The sequence below is a fragment of the Salmo trutta genome, chromosome 20, assembly GCF_901001165.1.
Source record: "Salmo trutta chromosome 20, fSalTru1.1, whole genome shotgun sequence".
Lineage (NCBI taxonomy): Eukaryota > Metazoa > Chordata > Actinopteri > Salmoniformes > Salmonidae > Salmo > Salmo trutta.
The window spans coordinates 31,570,692-31,594,843 of record NC_042976.1 but is presented as its reverse complement, the minus strand read 5'-3'; the positions used below and the strand labels follow the sequence as shown (position 1 = coordinate 31,594,843).

At 45.5% G+C, this 24,152-nt stretch overlaps 1 protein-coding gene across 3 annotated transcripts in view; it reads right to left on the bottom strand.

Annotated features, from left to right (window-relative positions):
* Window positions 1-2,148: 2,148 nt before the first annotated feature.
* The window catches only part of aff3 (AF4/FMR2 family, member 3), a 37,209-nt gene continuing 15,205 nt past the window's right edge, over window positions 2,149-24,152 (bottom strand). For 2 of the 3 annotated variants that reach the window (XM_029702857.1, XM_029702856.1), the window contains 16 exons: window positions 22,051-22,125; window positions 21,859-21,892; window positions 21,603-21,643; window positions 21,119-21,170; window positions 20,011-20,048; window positions 19,109-19,298; window positions 9,539-11,698; window positions 9,232-9,359; window positions 8,711-8,929; window positions 8,499-8,562; window positions 7,776-7,912; window positions 7,577-7,648; window positions 4,205-4,298; window positions 4,041-4,090; window positions 3,693-3,898; window positions 2,149-3,392 (listed from right to left, as the gene is read on the bottom strand). In XM_029702857.1, the coding sequence (XP_029558717.1) occupies window positions 3,271-3,392; window positions 3,693-3,898; window positions 4,041-4,090; window positions 4,205-4,298; window positions 7,577-7,648; window positions 7,776-7,912; window positions 8,499-8,562; window positions 8,711-8,929; window positions 9,232-9,359; window positions 9,539-11,698; window positions 19,109-19,298; window positions 20,011-20,048; window positions 21,119-21,170; window positions 21,603-21,634 (3,564 nt within the window). In that variant the 5' untranslated portion in view covers window positions 21,635-21,643; window positions 21,859-21,892; window positions 22,051-22,125 and the 3' untranslated portion in view covers window positions 2,149-3,270. Of the gene's footprint in view, window positions 3,393-3,692; window positions 3,899-4,040; window positions 4,091-4,204; window positions 4,299-7,576; window positions 7,649-7,775; window positions 7,913-8,498; window positions 8,563-8,710; window positions 8,930-9,231; window positions 9,360-9,538; window positions 11,699-19,108; window positions 19,299-20,010; window positions 20,049-21,118; window positions 21,171-21,602; window positions 21,644-21,838; window positions 21,893-22,050; window positions 22,126-24,152 lie in introns of all 3 variants that reach the window. The other variant, XM_029702858.1, reaches the window with a different exon arrangement.

Sequence of the window (24,152 nt, the reverse complement as noted above, 5' to 3'; positions counted from 1 at the left end):
GTCCCATTTCATTGCCACTTTCCCCTAGCCTTTATTAGCTCGTCGGCCTCCACCGCATAAAGGAGTAGTTATTGCGCCACTTAAACTGGAGAAGGGTCTGAAAATTGAAATGGAATTGGGTCAAAGAGGTTAGGGACGACGGTATGTTGTGGGCTACTATCTCACGCCCGCACGTCCCTGGTTTTAATGTCTATGGCACGTCCTCATTGAGTTGGCCATAGAGGAAGTGTCGAACATGTCAAAAATAAGCCTAATGCGTTTGTATGGGCTTATTTTGGACCTGCGTGCTTTCCCGCCTTTGGGACAACGACTCCCATTGTTAAGGCGGAGACACGAGCTCTCGTCATTATATACAGATCTCTGACTGGTCTTTTACTGTTACTGCATCCAGCATACTGGCCCCCGAAAACACGCACACACACAAATTACCTCGACTAACCTGTTCCCCCGCACAATGACTCGGTACCCCCTGTACACTACAGCCTCGTTTTTGTTATTTTATTGTGTTACTTTTTATTGTATTTTTTACTTTAATTTATTTAGTTAATATTTTCTTAATTATATTTACTGAACTGCGTTGTTGGTTATGGCAGTGGACAGTGGTTAAGGGCTTGTAAGTAAGCGTTTCACGGTAAGGTCTACACCTGTTGTATTCGGCGCATGTGACAAATACAATTTGATTTGGAAACTGAAAAACGCAATACACAATCTGCATATAATATATGGTAGCCATGTCTCTCGGGCAAAAGAAATCCATGCAGGCAGCCAAGAAGAGGACTAGAGTCGCAGAGTCCAAATATAGGGCTGCGTGTAGACTAGGCCGAGTGTGTAACAGATAGTGCGACAGAGAAATAATACTTTTAAAATCTTTTGTCTCGTGCATTGATGCAGACTGGCCACTAGCCAGTGTCCTCAGAAACCCTAGCCCAACCAGACAGCAGATGGCGCTATTATTCCAGCACGTGTACAGACTACACACAATGACGCACGGGCGACATACATGCGGAGAATACCGAAACGCCGTGGAGCTATGATACTTCCGTTCAGTCCAGTGTAGGCCTACCGACACTGGGTAGGTAAACCGTTATCTCAAAAGTCTCTGTTGTAACCGTGTGGCAATATATATTATCAGCCGCTGAACATTAGTGGGCCTATGATGATTGGCCCTAATATTTTAGTCTATCCAATATTATGCAGATGTGAATAGCAACATCTAAACATCTCAAAATCAGTTCAATTACAATCTCTGCTCAAGTGATCTCACTGAATGGATGGCAATTTGGTCCCACGCACGTCATCGGGTGCAATGCCCATTCGTTATTTAATGTATAAACCCGTTAACCCCACAGAGGCGCAGTCCAGGAAATCCGATGCATGAAGTCAAAGCATATGTGATATTTCAGGTTTGTTCCACTGTCATGTTTCATCTACAGTAGCCAAATCTAAATATAGACTGTCTGATGCTTTTTAAAAATTCCTCTCTGGGTCTCATTGCGTTGCACCTGTCACGCGGACAGATGTAGGCTAGGCTACATCCTCCCCAGTCTCATTGGCTATTCCGAGTTGTTGCTATGGTTCCAGACAGCGGATGCTGAGGCTTGCCATAACAGTCTTCCTATTGGTGCAAAGGGCATCAGGGTAATAAGTGATGTCGAAAAAAGAACTAGCTCCATCAGACAACCTACTCAGAGAAAGAAAGACAGAAAGATGGGGGAGAGGGAAGGAGCAGAGAGGCTACCCACTGGGCACACACGTCAATTCAACACCTATTCCATGTTGGTTCAAAGTCATTTCGTAGAAATGACATGGAAACAACTTGATTCAACCACTGTGCCCAGTGGGTAGGGAGTCAGTCAGACAGGGAGAGATGAAGGAGAGAAGCACAGTCTGATCACAAATACATTTAACTGGAATACACACACACACACACACACACACACACACACACACACACACACACACACACACACACACACACACACACACACCTTCATCTAAATATTGAAAGTTGAGTGGGGACACTAATAGAATTTAGGAAATATCTGAGCGATTACTAGGTGTCAGTAAACATGTTCTATTTGGGGATAAATTAGACTTTAGGAGGTCATATACCAACATTGCTACAACAAACATGGAGATGCATACAAATTGCAATATCAAAAAGACATTTATGAAATACAATTCGGTATGCAACTTTTGATAATTACATTACACCATATTATAAATAATAATTTTGCATAGACAGGAACATGAATGCTGGCCCATCCACTTGGCAAAAAATCCAAATCAAAACCCATTGTTTTGGTATTTTTGTTAAAAACAAATAATCTGACACACCTATTGCACATAAAAAGACATCAAAAGGTGAAAGGCATCTCAAAATGTTCTCAAAAGAGCCATCTCACAGTGTAGTCATACAGAAAAGCTACCAGACAGTCCAAAATAAAACTCAAAATCCCAACTTCACCTTTCCCCTACTGAAACCATTAGTCCTGGTAAGGCCCATGGGAGATGTAGTCCAGGTCGTATGTCTGTTGTCCTTTTGTACAATAGACAAATCATGAAGTCCTCACAGGTGCACTGTACGATGTTTCTCTTCCATTTCCTTTTTAGACAGTTTCTGTGTGTGTTTTGTCATTACATATCTGGCACGTTTGGTAAAGCAGCGAGTTTGAAGGCATTGAATCCATGTGGATCTTTAAAGATCTGCACAGAGAATCCCAAGCGGAAGAGTAAAGATATACTAAAGCAGTTCCTTTGCCTTTGTAGGATTAACAACACCTTCCCCCTATACAAAGTGAAGCACTTTGAGCACCAGGAAAGGTGCTACTGTGTATAAATCCAATCCATAATTTATGATACATGCTGAGAATTGAAGTATTAATTGAAGTACTAATCCTTAAAACATAGAATACAGGTGGAATCCTCCATTTCTAATCACTTGTGTTCCTGTCTCCCTTCTTCCCTTAGACCAGGTTGTTGGGTCTCACCCATAAAGAATGATAGAGGCCTCCAGTGGCCAAAAGGCCGTGTTAGCATGGGAGCACCATTGAGGGCTTCCACCATTTTAATGCAGTCAACTGGGTGACAGTCAACTTCCTGTTGGAGTCATGTCCAATCGGCTCATCAGGAGGGATCAGCCAATTGTGAAGAATAAAATTGACTACTTAAAAATGGAGATGGCGCTGCCGGTGCGCTCACAGACGCCATAATGGGAACTATATAGGGATCCTTTCTCTATCATTCTCTATGGTCTCGCCCCTCCCTCCACTAACCCACATTGGCACTGATGCGTATCCACTGTAGAGCCTGTCTGGTGTACTGGACTGCATGAGCAATACTACTGTGGAGGGTCAACGGCCCCGACAGGGTGTTCAAGTAGTTAAAGAACTCTGGAAAGAGAGAGAGAGAGGGAGGGAGGGAGAGAGAGAGAGAGAGAGAGAGAGAGAGAGAGAGAGAGAGAGAGAGAGAGAGAGAGAGAGAGAGAGATAGAGAGAGAGAGAGAGAGAGAGAGAGAGAGAGAGAGAGTGAAAGAGATAGAGAGAAAGCGGGGGTTAGATCACATCTAATAAAACACTGAAACCTAGTCTCAACAAACTGATCTCTCTCTCTCTCTCTCTCTCTAAAAAAACCCCAAAGAGGTCATTTCAGTCCATTTATTCATTTGCTAATAAAGAGGTAGCCTCTCTTACCCTTGTTGTCTCTGGCAAGGCTATCTGCTACCTCCCAGTACTCATAGCTGTAGAGGACACTGTTGGTGATGTTGAGGTGGTTTGCTGCCATCTGGTGGATACGTTGGGGAATGCTGATGAGGGAGGAGGGGGAGCTGCCAGTGTGAGAGCCCAGGGTGAGGGCTGAGGGGCTGGGGGAGAGGGACGAGGGAGGTCCCCCTGTGCCCCTGTCAATGAGAAGAACACAATGATACTTCACTAAGGAGAGTCAAATCAACGTAATACTACGTTCACAAATACATTTGAGTGATTGAGAAAGAGAGCGAGGGGGAGAGGGGATAAGAGAGACAGAGAGCGAGTCTTTCTTACTTTCCCGAGTCGCTCCAGATTGGGGGAGTAGTAGGCACTTTTGGAGAACTCTGGGACGACAGATAAAACACATTTACAATCTAACCAATCTAATCTAACATGTCTGCTTTTAATTGCATCACACTAAATCCAGCAGTTAAGATAGCTGCTGGTGAGGTTTGTACCTTAAAGTAGTCCAATAAAGCTTTGGAATACTTCAGGGCGTGATCCTTCTTTAAACGAAACATCTGCCAGTATAGGAGAGCAAGGCACCGGAAACTAGGGAACACACACACACACACACAGAGAGAGAGAGAAATGCCCAGTAAATAAATACATAATCCACATCCCATAGGTGATTTATTTTCTAGGAGGGTAATAATAGACAAGAAATGACAAAGAGAAAGTGACATTAGCAATGTGCATGCCCCGCCCACCTCAGGATTCTCCCACCATTATTCCTCTGTTTTTGTGAGGTGTAAATTCACTTGTCAAATAATTGTTGCTGGACCGATTTATTTAAAAAGAAAAGCAACGCACATTATAATTCTTGCTTGTTTTTTTTAAATATATTTGTACCTTTTTATTTCACCTTTATTTAACCAGGTAGGCCAGCTGAGAACAAGTTCTCATTTACAACTGCGACCTGGCCAAGATAAAGCAAAGCAGTGCGACACAAACAACACAGAGTTACACATGGAATAAACAAACGTCCAGTCAATAACACAATAGAAAAAAAACAAAAAGCATTTCCCTGTTGATGTTATGATTGTGCATTATGCTGGCTCAAACACAAGCAAGTCCCCTTCAAAATGTCAGCAACGGCACATAGTGTTTTTTTTGTCTGAATCTATTCAATGCTGACGCTTGGACGCCCTCTGACGAACCATCAAACAGGCAAAGCATCAATACAGGACTAAGATCGAATCCTACTACACCGGTTCTGATGCTTGTCGGATGTGGCAAGGCTTGCAAACTATCACGGATTACAAAGGGAAACTCAGCCACGAGCTGCCTAGTGACACGAGCCCACCAGACGAGCTAAATGCCTTGTACGCTCACTTCGAGGCAAGCAACACTGAACCATGTGTGAGAGCACCAGCTGTTCAGGACAACTGTGTGATCACGCTCTCCGTAGCCGATGTGAGTAAGATGTTTAAACAGGTTAACATTAACAAGGCCGCAGGGCCAGACGGATTAAAAGGACGCATACTCAGAACATGCGCTGACCTGCTGGAAAGTGTCTTCACTGATATTTTTAACCTCTCCCTGACCCAGTCTGTAATACCTACATGTTCAAGCAGACCACCATAGTCACTGTTCCCAAGAACACCTAGGTAACCTGTCTAAATTACTGTCTCCCCGTAGCACTCACATCTGTAGCCATGAAATGCTTTGAAAGGCTGGTCATGGCTCACATCAACACCATCAACACCATCATCCCAGACACCCTGGACCCACTCCAATTTGCATACCTCCCCAACAGATCCACAGATGACGCAATCCTTATTGCTCTCCACATCGCCCTTTCCCACTTGGACAAAAGGAGCACCTATGTGAGAATGCTGTTAATTGACTACAGCTCAGCGTTCAACACCATAGTGCCCTCAAAGCTCATCACTAAGCTAAGGTTCCTGGGACTGAACACCTCCCTCTCCTGACGGGCCGCCCCAGGTGGTGAGGGTAGGCAACAACACATTTATCACACTGACCCTCAACACGGGGGCCCCTCAGTGGTGCATACTTAGTCCCCTCCTATACTTCCTGTTCACCCATGACTGCGTGGCCTCGCACGACTCCAAAACCGTCATTAAGTTTGCAGACGACACAACGGTGGTAGGCCTGATCACAGACAACGATGAGACAGCCTATAGGGAGCAGTTTCGAGACATGGCAGTGTGATGCCAGGACAACAACCTCTCCCTCAACGTCAGCAAGATAAAATAGCTGATTGTGGACTATAGGAAATGGAGGGCCAAGTACACCCCCATTCACATCGACAGGGCTGTAGTGGAGAGGGTAGAGAGCTTCAAATTCCTCGGTGTCCACATCACTAAGGATCTATAATGGTCCAAACACACCAACACAATCGTTTACAGGGCACGACAACGCCTCTTCCCCCTCAGGAGGCTCAAAAGATTTAGCATGGGCCCTCAGATCCTCAAAAAGTTCTACAGCTGCACCGCTGAGAGCATCTTGACTGGCTGCATCACCACTCGGTATGGCAACTGCTTGGCATCCGACCGCAAGGCGCTATATCACTGGGGCCGAGTTCCCCGTCATCCAGGACATCTATATCAGGTGGTGTCAGAGGAAGGCCCTAAAAATGGTAAAAGACTACAGCCATAGACTGTTCGCTCTGCTACCGCACGGCAAGCAGTACCGAAGTCTGGAACCAACAGGACCTTGAACAGCATCTAACTCCAAGCCATAAAACTGCTAAATAGTTAGTTAAAAAGTTAACCAAATAACTACCCAAACTATCCGCATTGACCCTTGTTGCAAAAACTTTTGGGACACATCACATACGCTGCTTCTACTGTTTATTATTTGTCACTTTATCCCTAGTTATATGTACATATCTACCTTATTTACCTCGTACACCTGCACATCATCTCGTTACTGGTACCCCCTGTATATTGCCAAGTTACCGTTACTCATTGTGTATTTATTATACATTTTATTATTGTGCTTAACTTTTTTATTATTTCTCTATTTTATTTCTCTCTACATTGTTGGGAAGGTATGTAAGCGTTTCTCTGTTAGTGTACACCTGTTGTTTAAAAAGCATTTAACAAATAACATTTGATTTGATTTGACAGGGATTAAATGCACAAACAATATTTATATCACAAGAAAGACAAGAAAGCGATTGTTGCACAGGTGGGTGTTAATTTTTGTAGAATTTGAAAAAGTTGAGATTTAATGTTTACAAATTAGGCCTAACTCAGCCACAATGGAAGCGCTCCCAAAAATGAACAATCAACATCAACTATTTCTGTGCTTGAAAATTCTAGAGCAGGGCATTTAGGTTAGGTGACTATCCTTTTCTCAAACACAGTCTCCATCTAATGTTGAATATGCATGAGGATTTGACAAAAACAATCATGATTATGAATCAAAACCTTGGTGAAAGCTGGGAGATTGTGAGGGGTTGGTAGGCCTACCATAGAAATATGCTGATTGTATAGAGAGTAGGCCTACTTTTATGCTATTCTTTTTAATTTTGCCCAAATTAGTTGGTATTTCCAGAAGTTTACTCCATCAATGTAATCACAAAATACATAAATAGGCCATATATGGTTTAAAGAAATGTTGGCATGGTTGTTTCAAAGAAGAAAACATTTGATATTTAACATTAAATTGAAATTGCCGCCTAAACTGTCTGGATTACATAGATTTTCTGGATCTCATTAAACAAAGGTTCAGTCAATGTTTCTTGGGTTTTTAAAATTCAAAACGCATTGAGTATCTTACCCCATTATGCAGCTTTTACATTGATCAGAACTTTATTTTTGACCTTTCACCAATTTGGACAATCGTTGCTAGTGACATACCACAGTACGGCCAACTGTTGGTCTTCCTGTCTGGCCCCTGGGCCAGAGTGGTTCTTCAGCTTCATGGCGTACCTGACAACCACAGAGGATCACTGTTACAGTGTGTGTGTGTGTGTGTGTGTGTGTGTGTGTTTGTGTGTGTGTGTGTGTTTGTGTGTGAGAGTGTCTGTGTGTGCGTGTGAGTGTGTGTTTGTCTCACCTGATAAGCTCTACTGTCTCTGCGTACATGGTATAGGGGGACTTGGCCTCCAGTGGTCCCTCCTCCATAGCTTTTCCACACTCCATGAAGGAGAGAGCAGCATCCACATAGTTCACTGCCTTCCCCAGCTTATCCACCTGAGACAGAGAGAGAGAGATACTGGGTAAGTGAGATAGGAAATGAATGAATTTGTAAAAGGGTCCTTATCATTTTAGCCAACTTATCTTAAAAATGTTACTGATATCTTTGAAACAGTCTTAAAGTGGCAATATGTAACTTTTTGGGCGAACCGACTAAATTCACATTCGGTTTGAAAGTAAGTCTAAGAAGCTGCAGATCTGTTCGATATGCGCTATTTCTATGCTTCCTGGTCTTAAGTTTTGTTTTTGCTTCTTTCCCTACCGTTTTTATTACACCAGCTTCAAACAACTGAAACAACAATATCTTTGCTTATGAAAAATATCTATTTCACAGCGGTTTAGATGGTACAATGATTCTCTACACTATACTAACTAGGTTGTTTTACATTTACATTTACATTTTAGTCATTTAGCAGACGCTCTTATCCAGAGCGACTTACAGTAGTGATTTTGTCACATAAACTGAAATTAGGCGAACTATCAGAGTTTTAGCAACCAGAAAATGGCGGAGCGATTTTTAACATTCCTAACTCAGTGTTAGAACAGTCCTTCTGGTCCTAATCCAGTCCTGAACCAGTCTCACCATGGCATCTGCACGGTGCTTCATCCTCTTGGCTTCATGCATGTAGTACTCAGCATGATGTGGGCTACAGAGGGATGGAGAGGGGGAGGAAGTCAATAGGAAAGAGCATATTATTAGGTGGTAGCTACTGACTGCTTCTGATGGTCTAGGTTGGGCTGTAGAATGTGGTCTTTAAGACTGACAGTGGCCTTATTTTTCAGTCAGGCACTCACGGTTCATGGTTGGTTACGGTTCCTCTCTGTCCCCCTGCCCGTTGTAAAGGAGGTCCCCATGGTTCACACTCGGGCTGAGGCTGCCCTGATACCCCAACACAACACTCAACCTCCATCTTAGGCTCTGGGTTCTGTGTTTTGATGGGGGGCTTGGTAGGGTCAGGGGTGTCAGAGAGAGGGGACATTGGCCTCTTACTGCCCAGATAGTCCTCCAAGAACCTGCTCACACATACAACCCCCCGGAAATACACAGTCAGTACGTTTTACAGTGTTTATGTATGCATCAGCGTGTGTATATATACTGCAGTTTTCACCTGGATTCACCTGGTCAGTCTATATCATGGAAAGAGCAGGTGTCCTTAATGTTTTGTACACTCAGTGTATATATGTGTGTTTGTGTGTATGTGTGTTTGTGTGTGTGTGTTTGTGTGTGTGTGTGTATTAGAGTGTGTATAAGTGTCAATGAGAGTGTGTATGAGAGTGTGTATACGTGTGTATGAGAGTGTGTGTTCCAGTCTCACCCGTTGTGTCTGGTGTCTGAGTGAGCGTCTAGACGTCTGTGTGTTGTAGACTCTGTGTGGGCAGAGGGGCCGTTGGTCTGGGAGTTGCTCCTCTTACTCTCTCTGTGGTGCTGGACTCCATTCTCTGACTAGGAGGAAACACGGATATTATGGCAGAACCACGGACACCAGGCTATTGTAGTTGTGAAGTAACAGTGACTTCAGGTCTCAGTAAAGGATGACATTAGTATTCCATGATAAACTAGCTACAGTGCAACTATCTTGTTTACACTGGAGGTCTATAGAAAAAAAGGAGTGTGTGTGTTACCTTGCGTTTCCTCTTGCTGTCTCCTCTCTCTGTCTCGGGGATGCACAGGTGTCTCATGGCTTCTTTCTGCTTGACAGAGGCAGAGGAGGAGGAAGAGTGTTTGTGAGAGGCTGGGGTGCCTGTCGTAGTATCAGGCACTCTGTTGAGCAGGGAGAGGTCTATCTGCACCACCAAGTTTCTCAGGCCTCGATGGGAGGCTGCGGCCAGCTCACGACGTCCAAACGGGACCAGGGTGTAGAGTTTCTGCTTCCCCTGGATTTGCTGCCCCTGGCCTGGGTTGGATGTGGTGGTGCGCCTGGGGTAGAGCACTCTGGGCCTGCTATCCGCGGGCCTCCCCGGGCCCTGGTACCCTCTCCTGGGGATGGGACGCTGGCTTGATGTGGAGTCAGCCGGGACTTTGGAGACGTTGGGAGGCAGATCGGGCTCCGAGTCGGACTCTGAAGAGGATGAGGAGTCCGTGGGTAGGACGACAGGAGTGGGGGAGGAGGGTGACGGTGGAGGGGAAGGGTCCGGCTGAGACTGTCTCTCTTCCTCCTCCTCACTCTTCCTCCTCCTCTTTTTCTTGGTCCCGTGGCGGTGGCGTTGTGGGTCGATGGGATGGTGGCGGCGCTCACTGTTGGTGTGAGGTCTCTGCTTGGGCTGGACCGCTTGCCATTCACCTCTCTGCTGCTGCTGCTCCTTCCACCTCCTCTTGCGCTTCTCCTCCTTCTCTCTCTCCTCCCTTCTCCTCTTTCTCTCCTCTACGTCCTCTTCCTCCTCTTCCTCTGAGCTCTGGACCCAGGGGTGTCTAAGCAACTGCTCCTCCGCCAGTCTTCTCTCTCCCTGTCTCTCCCCCTTTCTTTCCTTCTGTTTCTTCCCCTGCCTCTCTCCTTGTTTTTCTGTCTGTCTCTCTACCTCATGTTCCCCCTTTCCCCCTGTCTGCCTGTCTACCTTCCTCTTTGGTGCATGGGTTTCTCTCCGGTTGTCCACCTCCTGTTCTCTCTCCCTGGATTGGGGTTTCCTCTGTGGAAGCTTTGAGTGGGGAGCAGGGGCCCAGGACTTGACTTTGGGTCTAGGGCTGGGGCTGGATTTAGCGCGAGGCTCAGAACTAGCTTTGGAGTTAGGCAGAGAATGTGGCTTTGGGCTGGATTTGGAACAGTGACCAACTCTGCTGCTGGTCTCTCTGCTAGGGTCTGTGGTGGGTAAGTGCTTGGCCCTGGATGTGGGACTGAGACTGGTACTGAGTCTGGTTGTCAAACTAGGCCCATTACTGGGCCTGGGGTTGGAGTTGGAATTATGGCTGTGTCTGCTACTCTCCTTGGGCCTTTGTCCAGAGATTGATAGGTGTTGGCTTTTGGGGGCTAGAGTGCATGCGTGTTTCAAGCTAGGCTGAGAATGAAGCTTGGGATTCGAGTTGGGACTAGGCCTGGATCTGTGTTTGTGCCTGTGGCTCAGCTCAGCGCTCAGAGCAGGGGCTGCCTTGGCTGTGGTCTTGGGAGTGGGAACAGGCTGGCTCTGTGTGGATGTAGGCCTCGAGCTGTGCTGAGGCGGAGGCTGAGGATATGGACTGTGTCTTGGCTTGCTCTTGTGCTCAGTGCTGGGTACAGGGGCAATCCACGGCCTGATTTTAGGTCTATGGCTCGGGCTGGTTGTTAGGCTAGGCCACGTGGGAGGCCTGAGGCTTTCCTGATGAGGACTCCGAACCTGAGGATAGTGGCGGGGGCTAGAATGAGTAAGGCTAGGACTAGGACTCCTAGGGGGGTGCTGGGGAATGGAACTAAGGCTGCAGGTGGCTCTGGGGCTTGGGAAGGGGCTCGGACAGACACTGGGGACCGGGCTAGGAATGGGGCTGTGTCTTGGGGTGGGGCTAGGACAAGGACTGGAACAGGGGCTGGGGCTGGGGCAGGGGCTGTAGCCAGGGCTAGGCCGAGGGCTATGCCTAGGGCTGTAGTTGAAGCGCGGGCTGGAAACAAGGCTCTGGCTGGGGCTGTAGTCCTCTCGGATCCCCCAGGGTCTGGATGGAGATGGGGCTCTTTGGGGGTCTGGGGAGAGCGACCGGTGCTCTGTAGCTCTCTGGGTGTGGTCGTGATTGCTGGGATCCTGGTCGCAGGAAGACGATTCTTTGGGGACTTTTTTCAGCCACTTATCCAGCTGCCACTGAGTGGTGGAGGGGTGATATATCTGAGAAAACAGAGAGAGGAAGATGAGAGGATGGAGACGGATGACAGATTTAAGGAGAGAGGGATGAGGGGAGAAACAGGTATGCTCAACAACGGAGAGGAATCATGTGATACAGGTTGACTTTGATATATCCACATTGGTTTTAAATACTAACTTGCACTATAATTAACTTGCAGAAAGTGCTTGGACTATATTCAATCAAAACAGATAACCTGGTCTTGGGGTTAAGCCAAAAACAACAATCGTCCTGATCAGCGAGAAAAATACTATTTATATATATTTTTTAATTTATTTATTTCACCTTTATTTAACCAGGTAGGCTAGTTGAGAACAAGTTCTCATTTACAACTGTGACCTGGCCAAGATAAAGCAAAGCAGTTCGACACAAACAACAACACAGAGTTACACATGGAATAAACAAACATACAGTCAATAATACAGTAGAAAAAGTCTATATACAGTGTGTGCAAATGAGGTAGGATAAGGCAATAAATAGGCCATGGTGGCAAAGTAAATACAATATAGCAATTAAACACTGGAATGGTAGATGTGCAGAAGATGAATGTGCAAGTAGAGATACTGGGGTGCAAAGGAGCAAGATAAATAAATAAATACAGTATGGGGATGAGGTAGGTAGATAGATGGGCTGTTTACAGATGGGCTATGTACAGGTGCGGTGATCTGTGAGCTGCTCTAACAGCTGATGCTTAAAGCTAGTGAGGGAGATATGAGTCTCCAGTTTCAGAGATTTTTGTAGTTCGTTCCAGTCATTGGCAGCAGAGAACTGGAAGGAAAGGCGGCCAAAGGAAGAATTGGCTTTGGGGGGTGACCAGTGAGATATACCTGCTGGAGCGCGTGCTACGAGTGGGTGCTGCTATGGTGACCAGTGAGCTGAGATAAGGCGGGGCTTTACCTAGCAGAGACTTGTAGATAACCTGGAGCCAGTGGGTTTGGCGGTGAGTATGAAGCGAGGGCCAGCCAACGAGAGCGCACAGGTCGCAGTGGTGGGTAGTATATGGGGCTTTGGTGACAAAACGGATGGCACTGTGATAGACTGCATCCAATTTGTTGAGTAGAGTGTTGGAGGCTGTTTTGTAAATGACATCACCGAAGTCAAGGATCGGTAGGATAGTCAGTTTTACCAGAGTATGTTTGGCAGCATGAGTGAAGGATGCTTTGTTGCTGTCACATCCTGACCAGTATAAGGGTTATTTGTTATTGTAGTTTGGTCAGGACTTGGCAGAGGGTATTTGTTTTATGTGGTTCGGGGTGGTGGTTTTGTAGAAGGGTATTTGATTTATGTATTCCGGGGTTTTTGGGCACTGTTCTATGTTAATGTATTTCTATGTTTAGTCTAGTTAGTTGTATTTCTATGTTTAGGTTAATGGGGGTTTGGACTCTTAATTGGAGGCAGGTGCTTTCTCGTTGCCTCTGATTGAGAGTCCTATATATGGGTATGTGTTTGGTTTAGTGTTTGTGGGAGATTGTTTCTTGTTTTGCCTGTGTGAGCCTTACAAGACTGTTTTGTTGTTCGTGAGTTCTTCGTTGTTTGTTATTTTGGTGTTCACTTTATTTGAAAATAAATCAAGATGTGCATCCACATTCCTGCTGCGTTTTGGTCCTCCATTCCAGACGACAACCGTGACAGTTGCGAAATAGGAAGCCGATTCTAGATTTAATTTTTGATTGGAGATGCTTAATGTGAGTCTGGAAGGAGAGTTTACAGTCTAACCAGACACCTAGGTATTTGTAGTTGTCCACATATTCTAAGTCAGAACCGTCCAGAGTAGTGATGCTGGACGGGCGGGCAGGTGCGGGCAGCGATCGGTTGAAGAGCATGCATTTAGTTTTACTTGCATTTAAGAGCAGTTGGGAGGCCATGGAAGGAGATATATATATATATATTCAGATAAGCTTTTTCCCACAAAAATATTGATATGTTGAATGAAGGCCAGTGCAATAAAAAAAATCCTTGAAAATACAAATGTTTATAAAGTGTGTAGGGAGGAACAGGATGAAAGAAAGATGAGGAGGGTCTGTCTTATGGTCACACTGTTCTGTGAAGAGAGAGACTAAGGGGGAGGGAGCGATAGAGTGATAACATGAGAGAGAGAGACTAAGGGGGAGGGAGGGATAGAGTGATGGAATGAGAGAGAGAGAGAGAGAGAGAGAGAGAGAGCGAGACTAAGGGGAAAAGAGCAAGTTACAGTGACATGACAGTACATCACTGGGGCCAAGCTTCCTGCCATCCAGGACCTCTATACCAGGCGGTGTCAGAGGAAGGCCCTAAAAATTGTCAAAGACTCCAACCACCCTAGTCATAGACTGTTCTCCCTGCTACCACACGGCAAGTGGTACCGGAGTGCCAAGTCTAGGTCCAAGAGGCTTCTAAACAGCTTCTACCCCCAAGCCATAAGACTCCTGAACATCTAGTCAAATGGCTACCCAGACTATTTGCAGTGCCCCCCCCCCCCCCACCTCCCTCTCCACACCACTGCCACTCTCTGTTGTCATCTATGCATAGTCACTTTAACTAACTCTACCTACATGTACATACTACCTCAACTAACCGGTGCACCCGCACATTGACTCTGTACCGGCACCCCCCTGTATATATTGTTATTTTTTACTGCTGCTCTTTAATTACTTGTTACTTTTATCTCTTATTCTTATCCATATTTTTTGAAACTGCATTGTTGGTTAGGGCTCATAAGTAAGCATTTCACTGTAAGGTCTACACCTGTTTGATTTGATTGATTTGATTTGATGAGTAAACGATAGATTCCTTGAAAACCAGGACACACATTGGACTATTCCAAAACACTCAACCCATAGAACAAACACTACCAACACACATTACTCACTCCCAGTCCCGGCTTCACTCTTACCACCACAGTCAAAACTACACTGTACATGTGGAGTACTTTGAGAAAACACTGTACATGTGGAGTACTTTGAGAAAACACTGTACATGTGGAGTACTTTGAGAAAACACTGTAAAAACGGCCACTCGTTCAACCATAGTCTAAGAAGCTCAAACTTTGAACAGTGCCCTTTAAATTGACTACTTCTTCAACCCACCTTCATTTCCTACTACCACTGGAATCCACACACATCTGCCCTGACATTTCCTTCTACCACTGGAATCCACACACATCTGCCCTGACATTTCCTACTACCACTGGAATCCACACACATCTGCCCTGACATTTCCTACTACCACTGGAATCCACACACATCTGCCCTGACATTTCCTACCACCACTGGAATCCACACACATCTGCCCTGACATTTCCTACTACCACTGGAATCCACACACATCTGCCCTGACATTTCCTACCACCACTGGAATCCACACACATCTGCCCTGACATTTCCTACCACCACTGGAATCCACACACATCTGCCCTGACATTTCCTACCACCACTGGAATCCACACACATCTGCCCTGACATTTCCTACCACCACTGGAATCCACACACATCTGCCCTGACATTTCCTACTACCACTGGAATCCACACACATCTGCCCTGACATTTCCTACTACCACTGGAATCCACACACATCTGCCCTGACATTTCCTACTACCACTGGAATCCACACACATCTGCCCTGACATTTCCTACCACCACTGGAATCCACACACATCTGCCCTGACATTTCCTACCACCACTGGAATCCACACACATCTGCCCTGACATTTCATACTACCACTGGAATCCACACACATCTGCCCTGACATTTCCTACTACCACTGGAATCCACACACATCTGCCCTGACATTTCCTACTACCACTGGAATCCACACACATCTGCCCTGACATTTCCTACTACCACTGGAATCCACACACATCTGCCCTGACATTTCCTTCTACCACTGGAATCCACACACATCTGCCCTGACATTTCCTTCTACCACTGGAATCCACACACATCTGCCCTGACATTTCCTTCTACCACTGGAATCCACACACATCTGCCCTGACATTTCCTACCACCACTGGAATCCACACACATCTGCCCTGACATTTCCTTCTACCACTGGAATCCACACACATCTGCCCTGACATTTCCTTCTACCACTGGAATCCACACACATCTGCCCTGACATTTCCTACTACCACTGGAATCCACACACATCTGCCCTGACATTTCCTTCTACCACTGGAATCCACACACATCTGCCCTGACATTTCCTTCTACCACTGGAATCCACACACATCTGCCCTGACATTTCCTTCTACCACTGGAATCCACACACATCTGCCCTGACATTTCCTACCACCACTGGAATCCACACACATCTGCCCTGACATTTCCTTCTACCACTGGAATCCACACACATCTGCCCTGACAGAGGCTAAAGCCCCCTCCCATTTATCTAATGACTCACACACTGGCTGTTTATTCTGCCTAACAATTCACTCAGTAACCCAGAAAGGGAAGAAGAGAGTTTTAAAAAGAAGAGGATATACTCACTGCTTTCCTGCTCTTTCTCTTTTCTTTATGTTTCTCTCCTCCCCCTCTATCTCCCTCTCTCCAGTAGCTGACCAGAGTTATTTAAACCTCTACTCCTCTACTCAAACACTGCCCCCCTTCCCTCATTCCCTTTTCCAGAGAAGACACTGCGTCTCTTGTACCCTCTCTGCCTCCTGCCTCCCTCCCTCCCTCCCTCCTTCCCTCTACCTGGAACTCTGGAGCACTCTTTCCTACCCCCCTCCCCACCCATCCAAAACATACCCGGTTGAAACCCTAGTTCGAATTGGATCATCCATAGATAAGATCTCTCTTGAGCTCGGAGATGGATTCTATTTCAGTTGAGGAAGGAAACTCCCAATGTTCTTTGCATGATTTTCAGGACCTAGTTTGTCAATTCTCAGTTTGTTCTGGCTTGGCACTATTTGACAAGAAGGCAATAGAAATCAGTAAATAAATATACTCCCTTACGCCCCCCCCCCCCAGCCTCACCACCTCTATTGGGGCCTGATATACTGCATGTACAGTAATAGACCCAGCTATGGTCATACACAGACACATAGGGCCTTCTATTCATACAGGCAGTAGAAGCAGGTTTCCCCTACTCAACTCTCTCTGCATAGCTAACCTAAACCCCCAACTACTGTCCCCCTATTTCGACAATATCCCCCCACCACCAGCTCCTCCTCAAATAAAGACCTATTATTCACCACTGTTTATAAACAGACCACTCTTTCTCTCTCTCTCTCTCTCTCTCTCTCCACTGTGCATTTACATGCTTGTAACTCAGTGCCAATGAAACTGCTAACCCATTCCATTTGAAAGCTTCCCTTACCTTTAGTTTAGCTTAGTTGGGCGTAAGCTGGCGTAGCATAGAGGGTCTGCAGTTGGTTATTAGTGTGGGAGACTGTCATGCTAACTGCTAATGAAATGTTAGCGTGAAACTGAATCTCCGGGACTCCCACCTCCCGTGGGCTTTCCTATTTGGGACTGGGCTTGTTGACATGACACCCAGACTCTAATTCCTACAGCAACTCCCCTCCGCCTTCCTCCCCCTGCATACCCCTCCCCCTGCTTCCTCCCCCTGGTCTCACCCCCTCCCTAGAGTAGCTCACGTGCATTCCTAATTCCTGCCTCCCCCTCCCCTTCCCCAGATAGATTTCACTGGCTTTGGCAATGTAAACATATGTTTCCCATGCCAATAATGCCCTTTGAATGGAATTGAGAGAGAATCTGAAATGAGAGGAGGCAGAGAGAAAAAATAGAGTAAAACGGTATAAGAGGCTAAAGGGTATAAGAGGCCAAAGGGTATAAGAGGCTAAAGGGTATAAGAGGCTAAAGGGTATAAGAGGCCAAAGGGTATAAGAGGCTAAAGGGTATAAGAGGCTAAAGGGTATAAGAGGCTAAAGGGTATAAGAGGCTAAAGGGTATAAGAGGCTAAAGGGTATAAGAGGCTAAAGGGTATAAGAGGCTAAAGGGTATAAGAGGCTAAAGGGTATAAGAGGCTAAAGGGTATAAGAGGCTAAAGGGTATAAGAGGCTAAAGGGTATAACAGGCTAAAGGGTATAAGAGGCTAAAGGGTATAACAGGCTAAAGGGTATAAGAGGCCAAAGGGTATAACAGGCTAAAGGGTATAAGAGGCTAAAGGGTATAAGAGGATAAAGGGTATAAGAGGCTAAAGGGTATAACAGGCTAAAGGGTATAAGAGGCCAAAGGGTATAAGAGGCTAAAGGGTATAACAGGCTAAAGGGTATAAGAGGCTAAAGGGTATAACAGGCTAAAGGGTATAAGAGGCTAAAGGGTATAACAGGCTAAAGGGTATAAGAGGCTAAAGGGTATAAGAGGATAAAGGGTATAAGAGGCTAAAGGGTATAAGAGGCCAAAGGGTATAAGAGACTAAAGGGTATAAGAGGCTAAAGGGTATAACAGGCTAAAGGGTATAAGAGGCTAAAGGGTATAAGAGGCTAAAGGGTATAAGAGGCCAAAGGGTATAAGAGGCTAAAGGGTATAAGAGGCTAAAGGGTATAAGAGGCTAAAGGGTATAAGAGGCTAAAGGGTATAAGAGGCCAAGGGTATAAGAGGCTAAAGGGTATAAGAGGCTAAAGGGTATAAGAGGCTAAAGGGTATAACAGGCTAAAGGGTATAAGAGGCTAAAGGGTATAAGAGGCTAAAGGGTATAAGAGGCTAAAGGGTATAAGAGGCCAAAGGGTATAAGAGGCTAAAGGGTATAAGAGGCTAAAGGGTATAAGAGGCTAAAGGGTATAAGAGGCTAAAGGGTATAAGAGGCCAAAGGGTATAAGAGGCCAAAGGGTGTAAGAGGCCAAAGGGTATAAGAGGCCAAAGGGTATAAGAGGCTAAAGGGTATAAGAGGCCAAAGGGTGTAAGAGGCTAAAGGGTGTAAGAGGCCAAAGGGTATAAGAGGCTAAAGGGTGTAAGAGGCTAAAGGGTATAAGAGGCCAAAGGGTATAAGAGGCTAAAGGGTATAAGAGACTAAAGGGTATAAGAGGCCAAAGGGTATGGGTATAAGAGGCTAAAGGGTATAAGAGGCTAAAGGGTATAAGAGGCTAAAGGGTATAAGAGGCCAAAGGGTATAAGAGGCCAAAGGGTGTAAGAGGCCAAAGGGTATAAGAGGCCAAAGGGTATAAGAGGCCAAAGGGTATAAGAGGCTAAAGGGTATAAGAGGCCAAAGGGTGTAAGAGGCTAAAGGGTGTAAGAGGCCAAAGGGTGTAAGAGGCTAAAGGGTATAAGAGGCCAAAGGGTATAAGAGGCTAAAGGGTATAAGAACCTAAAGGGTATAAGAGGCTAAAGGGTGAGAGAAAAATCTCTAAAAGAGAGAGATTGAGAAATACCATGAAAGAGAGGCAGCTAAAGAGAGATATGGTGTAGAGACAGAGAGACAGCAGTGTGACAGAAAGTGAGCGTGGGGGTACTACCTCCTTGGTGCAGCCAAGGGCCTGAGCGTCGGTGGGTGTCCCAGGATCGGAGTGTGTTTCTGGGCTTGGGCTAAGGGAGCGCTGGCTACTGCTCTCCTCCTCCAATTCACTGTAGGAGTCTGAGCCTGAAGAGTCTGAGCTGGAATGTCTCACCCTCCCACCATGTGTGTGTGTGTGGTGCTCCGACAGACTGTCAATCAACACACACACCAGAGGGGTCAGATTACACACAGATACACAAACACACAGATGCATGAACACACACACACACACACAGAGAGAGAGAAATGCCCAGTAAATAAATACATAATCCACATCCCATAGGTGATTATTTTCTAGGAGGGTAATAATAGACAAGAAATGACAAAGAGAAAGTGACATTAGCAATGTGCATGCCCCGCCCACCTCAGGATTCTCCCACCATTATTCCTCTGTTTTTGTGAGGTGTAAATTCACTTGTCAAATAATTGTTGCTGGACCGATTTATTTAAAAAGAAAAGCAACGCACGTTATAACTCTTGCAACACACACACACACACACACACACACACACACACACACACACACACACACACACACACACACACACACACACACACACACACACACAATATGTGGGCATTCACACTTGTAGGCCCTCTTCATTTATCATTATCAGTGTGTGTGTGTGTGTGTGTGTGTGTGTGTGTGTGTGTGTGTGTGTGTGTGTGTGTGTGTGTGTGTGTGTGTGTGTACGTGTGTTTAAGAGTGACCAGGAGAGAGAAATCCTCCAGCTGTCACATTTCACACATCCTGACCTTTCATATTGCTTCCACACACACACACACACACACACACACACACACACACACACACACACACACACACACACACACACGTAATGCAGTAGACACATCTAGTACCTGTTGTTACCAACCCAGAGGGCTGACTGTTCAGGGCCCTAGTAGAGAGATGACAGAGAAGGGAGGTCAAAGAGACTGATGTCATTCATTATGTACAGCATGATCTTCATTTCACCAGTATTGTCGAGCAAAAAATACACCTTCAGCAACATGAGTTGAACATTTAGTCCATAATGTTGCTTGATCGATGGCTATGCTATTAGCCTGCCAAAATTAGATTACATATACTGTTATACTGTTATACTGCAATACTGTTACTATAACCATGTGTTAGTGCGGGTTTTCAGTTAATTTATGTAAATCAGGAAGCTCATCTGCATTTCCTATGGGGCAGGAGCATTTATCCACAACACAAGAGTGATCTGTCAACAATAAGCAAGCAGTGGAACTCCTGTGCTGCTCATATTGAAGTGCTATTGGATAGGTGAAAACAATATGGCAAAAGCATGCCAGACGATTTCAGCTTCCAGTTCTATCAAATCAATACAGATGGAGAAATGGAAACAAGAAGGGGACGTCACTTTGGACGTGCGTGTGTGTGCGAAATGCGTCTCCATTCTAACAAAGAGAGCACAGACAGCTCCCTCAGAAAGCAACTATTCCAACTCTCCAGCCTCTCTCTCTCTCTCTCTCTCTCTCTCTCTCTCTCTCTCTCTCTCTCTCTCTCTCCTTCCAGGTTTCACTCCAGCCCTGGCCCAGAACCACACTCACTGCAGGGAGCCCCTCTCACTCTTCTCCCCCCTCTCTTCCTACCAACCCTTGCAACTAACTGTTTCTCTTCTCTTCTTCTTATGTTGTTCATACAACTTCAAATAAGAGGTGTAGCCAACTTACTCATTTACAAAGTCCTGTTACTAGTTACCCCCCAAGATATTTTGGCTTCCTTTTTTTGTTTAACTGTGCAGTAGGATGAACATAGAGAAGGGTTGGAGGGAGCAGAAAGGAATGGTGGAGGGAGGAAGGGTGGAGGGGAGGAGGGAGGAAAGAGAAAGGGCGGATGGAAGTAAGGAAACATTTAGCTCAGGTCATGAGAGAGAGAGAGAGAGACATTCTGAAATGTTGTAAACATTTTCGAAAAGGTTTGTAGAATGTTCCTGGGCTTCCCTACCTTGTCAGCATCATCATCGTCACTGCTGAGCTTCAAGTCATCAGCGAGCATGCTGGGAAAAATGAGAAAAACATATGTCAAGAGAAAGACCAAAGTAAAGTAATGGTACTCTAAAGTACACTAAAAGTGAAGTCTGAAGTACAGTATACAAGGGCTATAATGTCTAGTTTTGAGGGGTAATGAGGTACATGCCACCTCTGAGTGAGAAAGAGGATATAAAGAGTTAATAAGCTAGGAGACTCTTTGTTCTGCTACTGGAAAAGTTCACACAAATGTCAGGTCACCTTTGGCCTGGTGTTTTTACGTCATGTTTGTTGCACAACTAAAATGGACAGATTAGGACTATTTCCCCTCTGTGTGTGTGTGTGTGTGTGTGTGTGTGTGTGTGTGTGTGTGTGTGTGTGTGTGTGTGTGTGTGTGTGGATTACAGCCCCGGCACTGTTCGGGGACCTTAGGTAGAATATATTTCTCGTGTCCCACTTACGATTTGTGAGGCACCAGGTGAGGGTGGGTCATCCCCCCGAGCTGCAAGAGAGAGGGAGTGAGGACACACACACACACACACACACACACACACACACACACACACACACACACACACACACACACACACACTGGTATGACAAACATATTCATTCTTATAACATAATCCTGAGCAGCCTGACAGAGAATGGTTACAGACACACACACACAGATACACCCACGCACAAATACACACACCTTAGACTATGAATACATACGTTGTTTGTGCTGAGTAGCGTGCTGCTTTGCGTCCTAGAGAGAGAGAGAGAGATAGATTGATAAGGTTTAAAGACCCCCCCCCCACACACACACACACACACACACACACACACACACACACACACACACACACACACACACACACACACACACACACACACACACACACACACACACACACATAGGCCTACTTTAGGGTTGTAGAGGAAGCACTGGGCCTGGCCTCCTCCTGAGGGTTGCTGGGACAGCCAGCAGTGGTTCATGTCCTGGGGGTATGAAGGTTAGAGGTTAGAGGTCACAGAGATTGGATAGACTTTACTAACATTACTGACAAGCATCTGCACACGCACACACTTACACACACTTACACACACACACACACTTACACACACACACACACACACACACACACACACACACACACACACACACACACACACACACACACACACACACACACACACACACACACACACACACACACAGTATAAGAATTTGAGTTTTCTGGGGTTGACTCATGGTACAGGCTTAAGTGCCCTATGAGGATATTTTTGCCAATAGAAGGTGAATGGCACTAGAGGGAGTGCTGTGCTATTTATCATGACTCATGACTCCCTCTGAAACAGTGGCTCAGATGACTCTCTACTTCCCTGATTACAGTGGTGTAAAGTACTTACCGTTTTTTACGATTGCTTACACACTAAAATGTAACTTTTCCCACAATTAGCAAAACCTTACACTCAAGGAGCAAAACACAAGGCTAGATTTGCACAACTGTCAGCTTCACACTACTTACAAAACATTACACACAGTGATTTGTAAAACACTAAACACACTTGTATACATCAGACGCAGAAGTATATCATGATGTCACTTCCTTGCAATTCCAAAGCACTGACTGTCAAATTACCACACCTATGAGCCAATCTGTTAAACACAGCCATCAGGTGCACAAACACATGATTGCTAAATTGTAGACACACCAATCAGGTTTAAGCACTATAAAAATGCAGCAGGTAGGTTCACCAGCCTTCAACCAAAATGGAAGGAGTCAGAAGAAGAGTGAGGGTGAGAGGAGGAGCACACAGAGGAGGAGAAGGAGGTAGAGGAAGAGGCAGAGGCTGAGCCAGAGGTCGAGGAAGACCTGAAGCAAGAGGAGAACATGCACAAAGAAGAAGAGGACCAAACTTATCAAATGATATTCGTGCAACACTAGTGGACCATGTTGTGAACCACCGATTGACGCTGAGGGAGGCTGGACTGAGAGTTCAGCCAATTTTTAGCAGATATACAGTGGCATCTTTGACAGGAAAACAGGTAAAAGAAGATCTGTCTACAGTTACAGTAATCAGCCGCTTATTGTATGCACCATATCAGCACTTGTGATACCCCTTCCTGTGACATTGTACAGTAAGTTACATGTATTATTCTCTACATAGGATTGAGGGTCGGGAACGACAAGGAGGAAGGGGGCCCATATTCACACAAGACCAAGAGAGAGATAATAAACATGGTTTTGGCCAATAATGCTATCAGGCTCAGAGAACTACAAGCCAACATTATCGGTGACCATGCCATTTTCAATAATGTCCATCAGGTCTCTCAGTCAACACTGGCACGCGTCCTGAAAAGACATCAGGTTGAAATGAAACAACTTTATACAGTGCCTTTTGAGCGGAATTCAGAGGGTCAAACGGCTGCGGCATGAGTATGTGGAGGTTTGTATTATTCACTTTAGCACTGTGATGTTGCATACTGCACACGACTTTTTTACATTGACTGTATACTAGACCTATCCTGAACTACACAATCTTGTCTTTCACTGTATTTCAGGGAGTTTTGCAGATGGATGCTGAGGAAATCCTGCATGAATTCATATATATTGATGAGGCAGGGTTCAACCTCACAAAAGCAAGAAGGAGAGGCAGAAATATCATTGGCCACAGGGCTATAATCAATGTCCCAGGGCAACGTGGGGGTAACATCACCCTTTGCGCTGCCATTTCACAGCATGGGGTTCTCCTCCGTCATGCCAAAATGGGCCCTTACAACACACCTCACATTCTCGCATTTTTGGACCGATTGCACCACATCGTCACAGCAGGTAATGAAATGCACCAGATGCAATACACTGTCATCTGGGACAATGTGTCATTCCACCGCTCTGCTTTGGTCCAGAACTGGTTTCAACACATTTTTACATTTACATTTTAGTCATTTAGCAGACGCTCTTATCCAGAGTGACTTACAGTAGTGAATGCATACATTTCATACATTTTTTCTCCGTACTGGT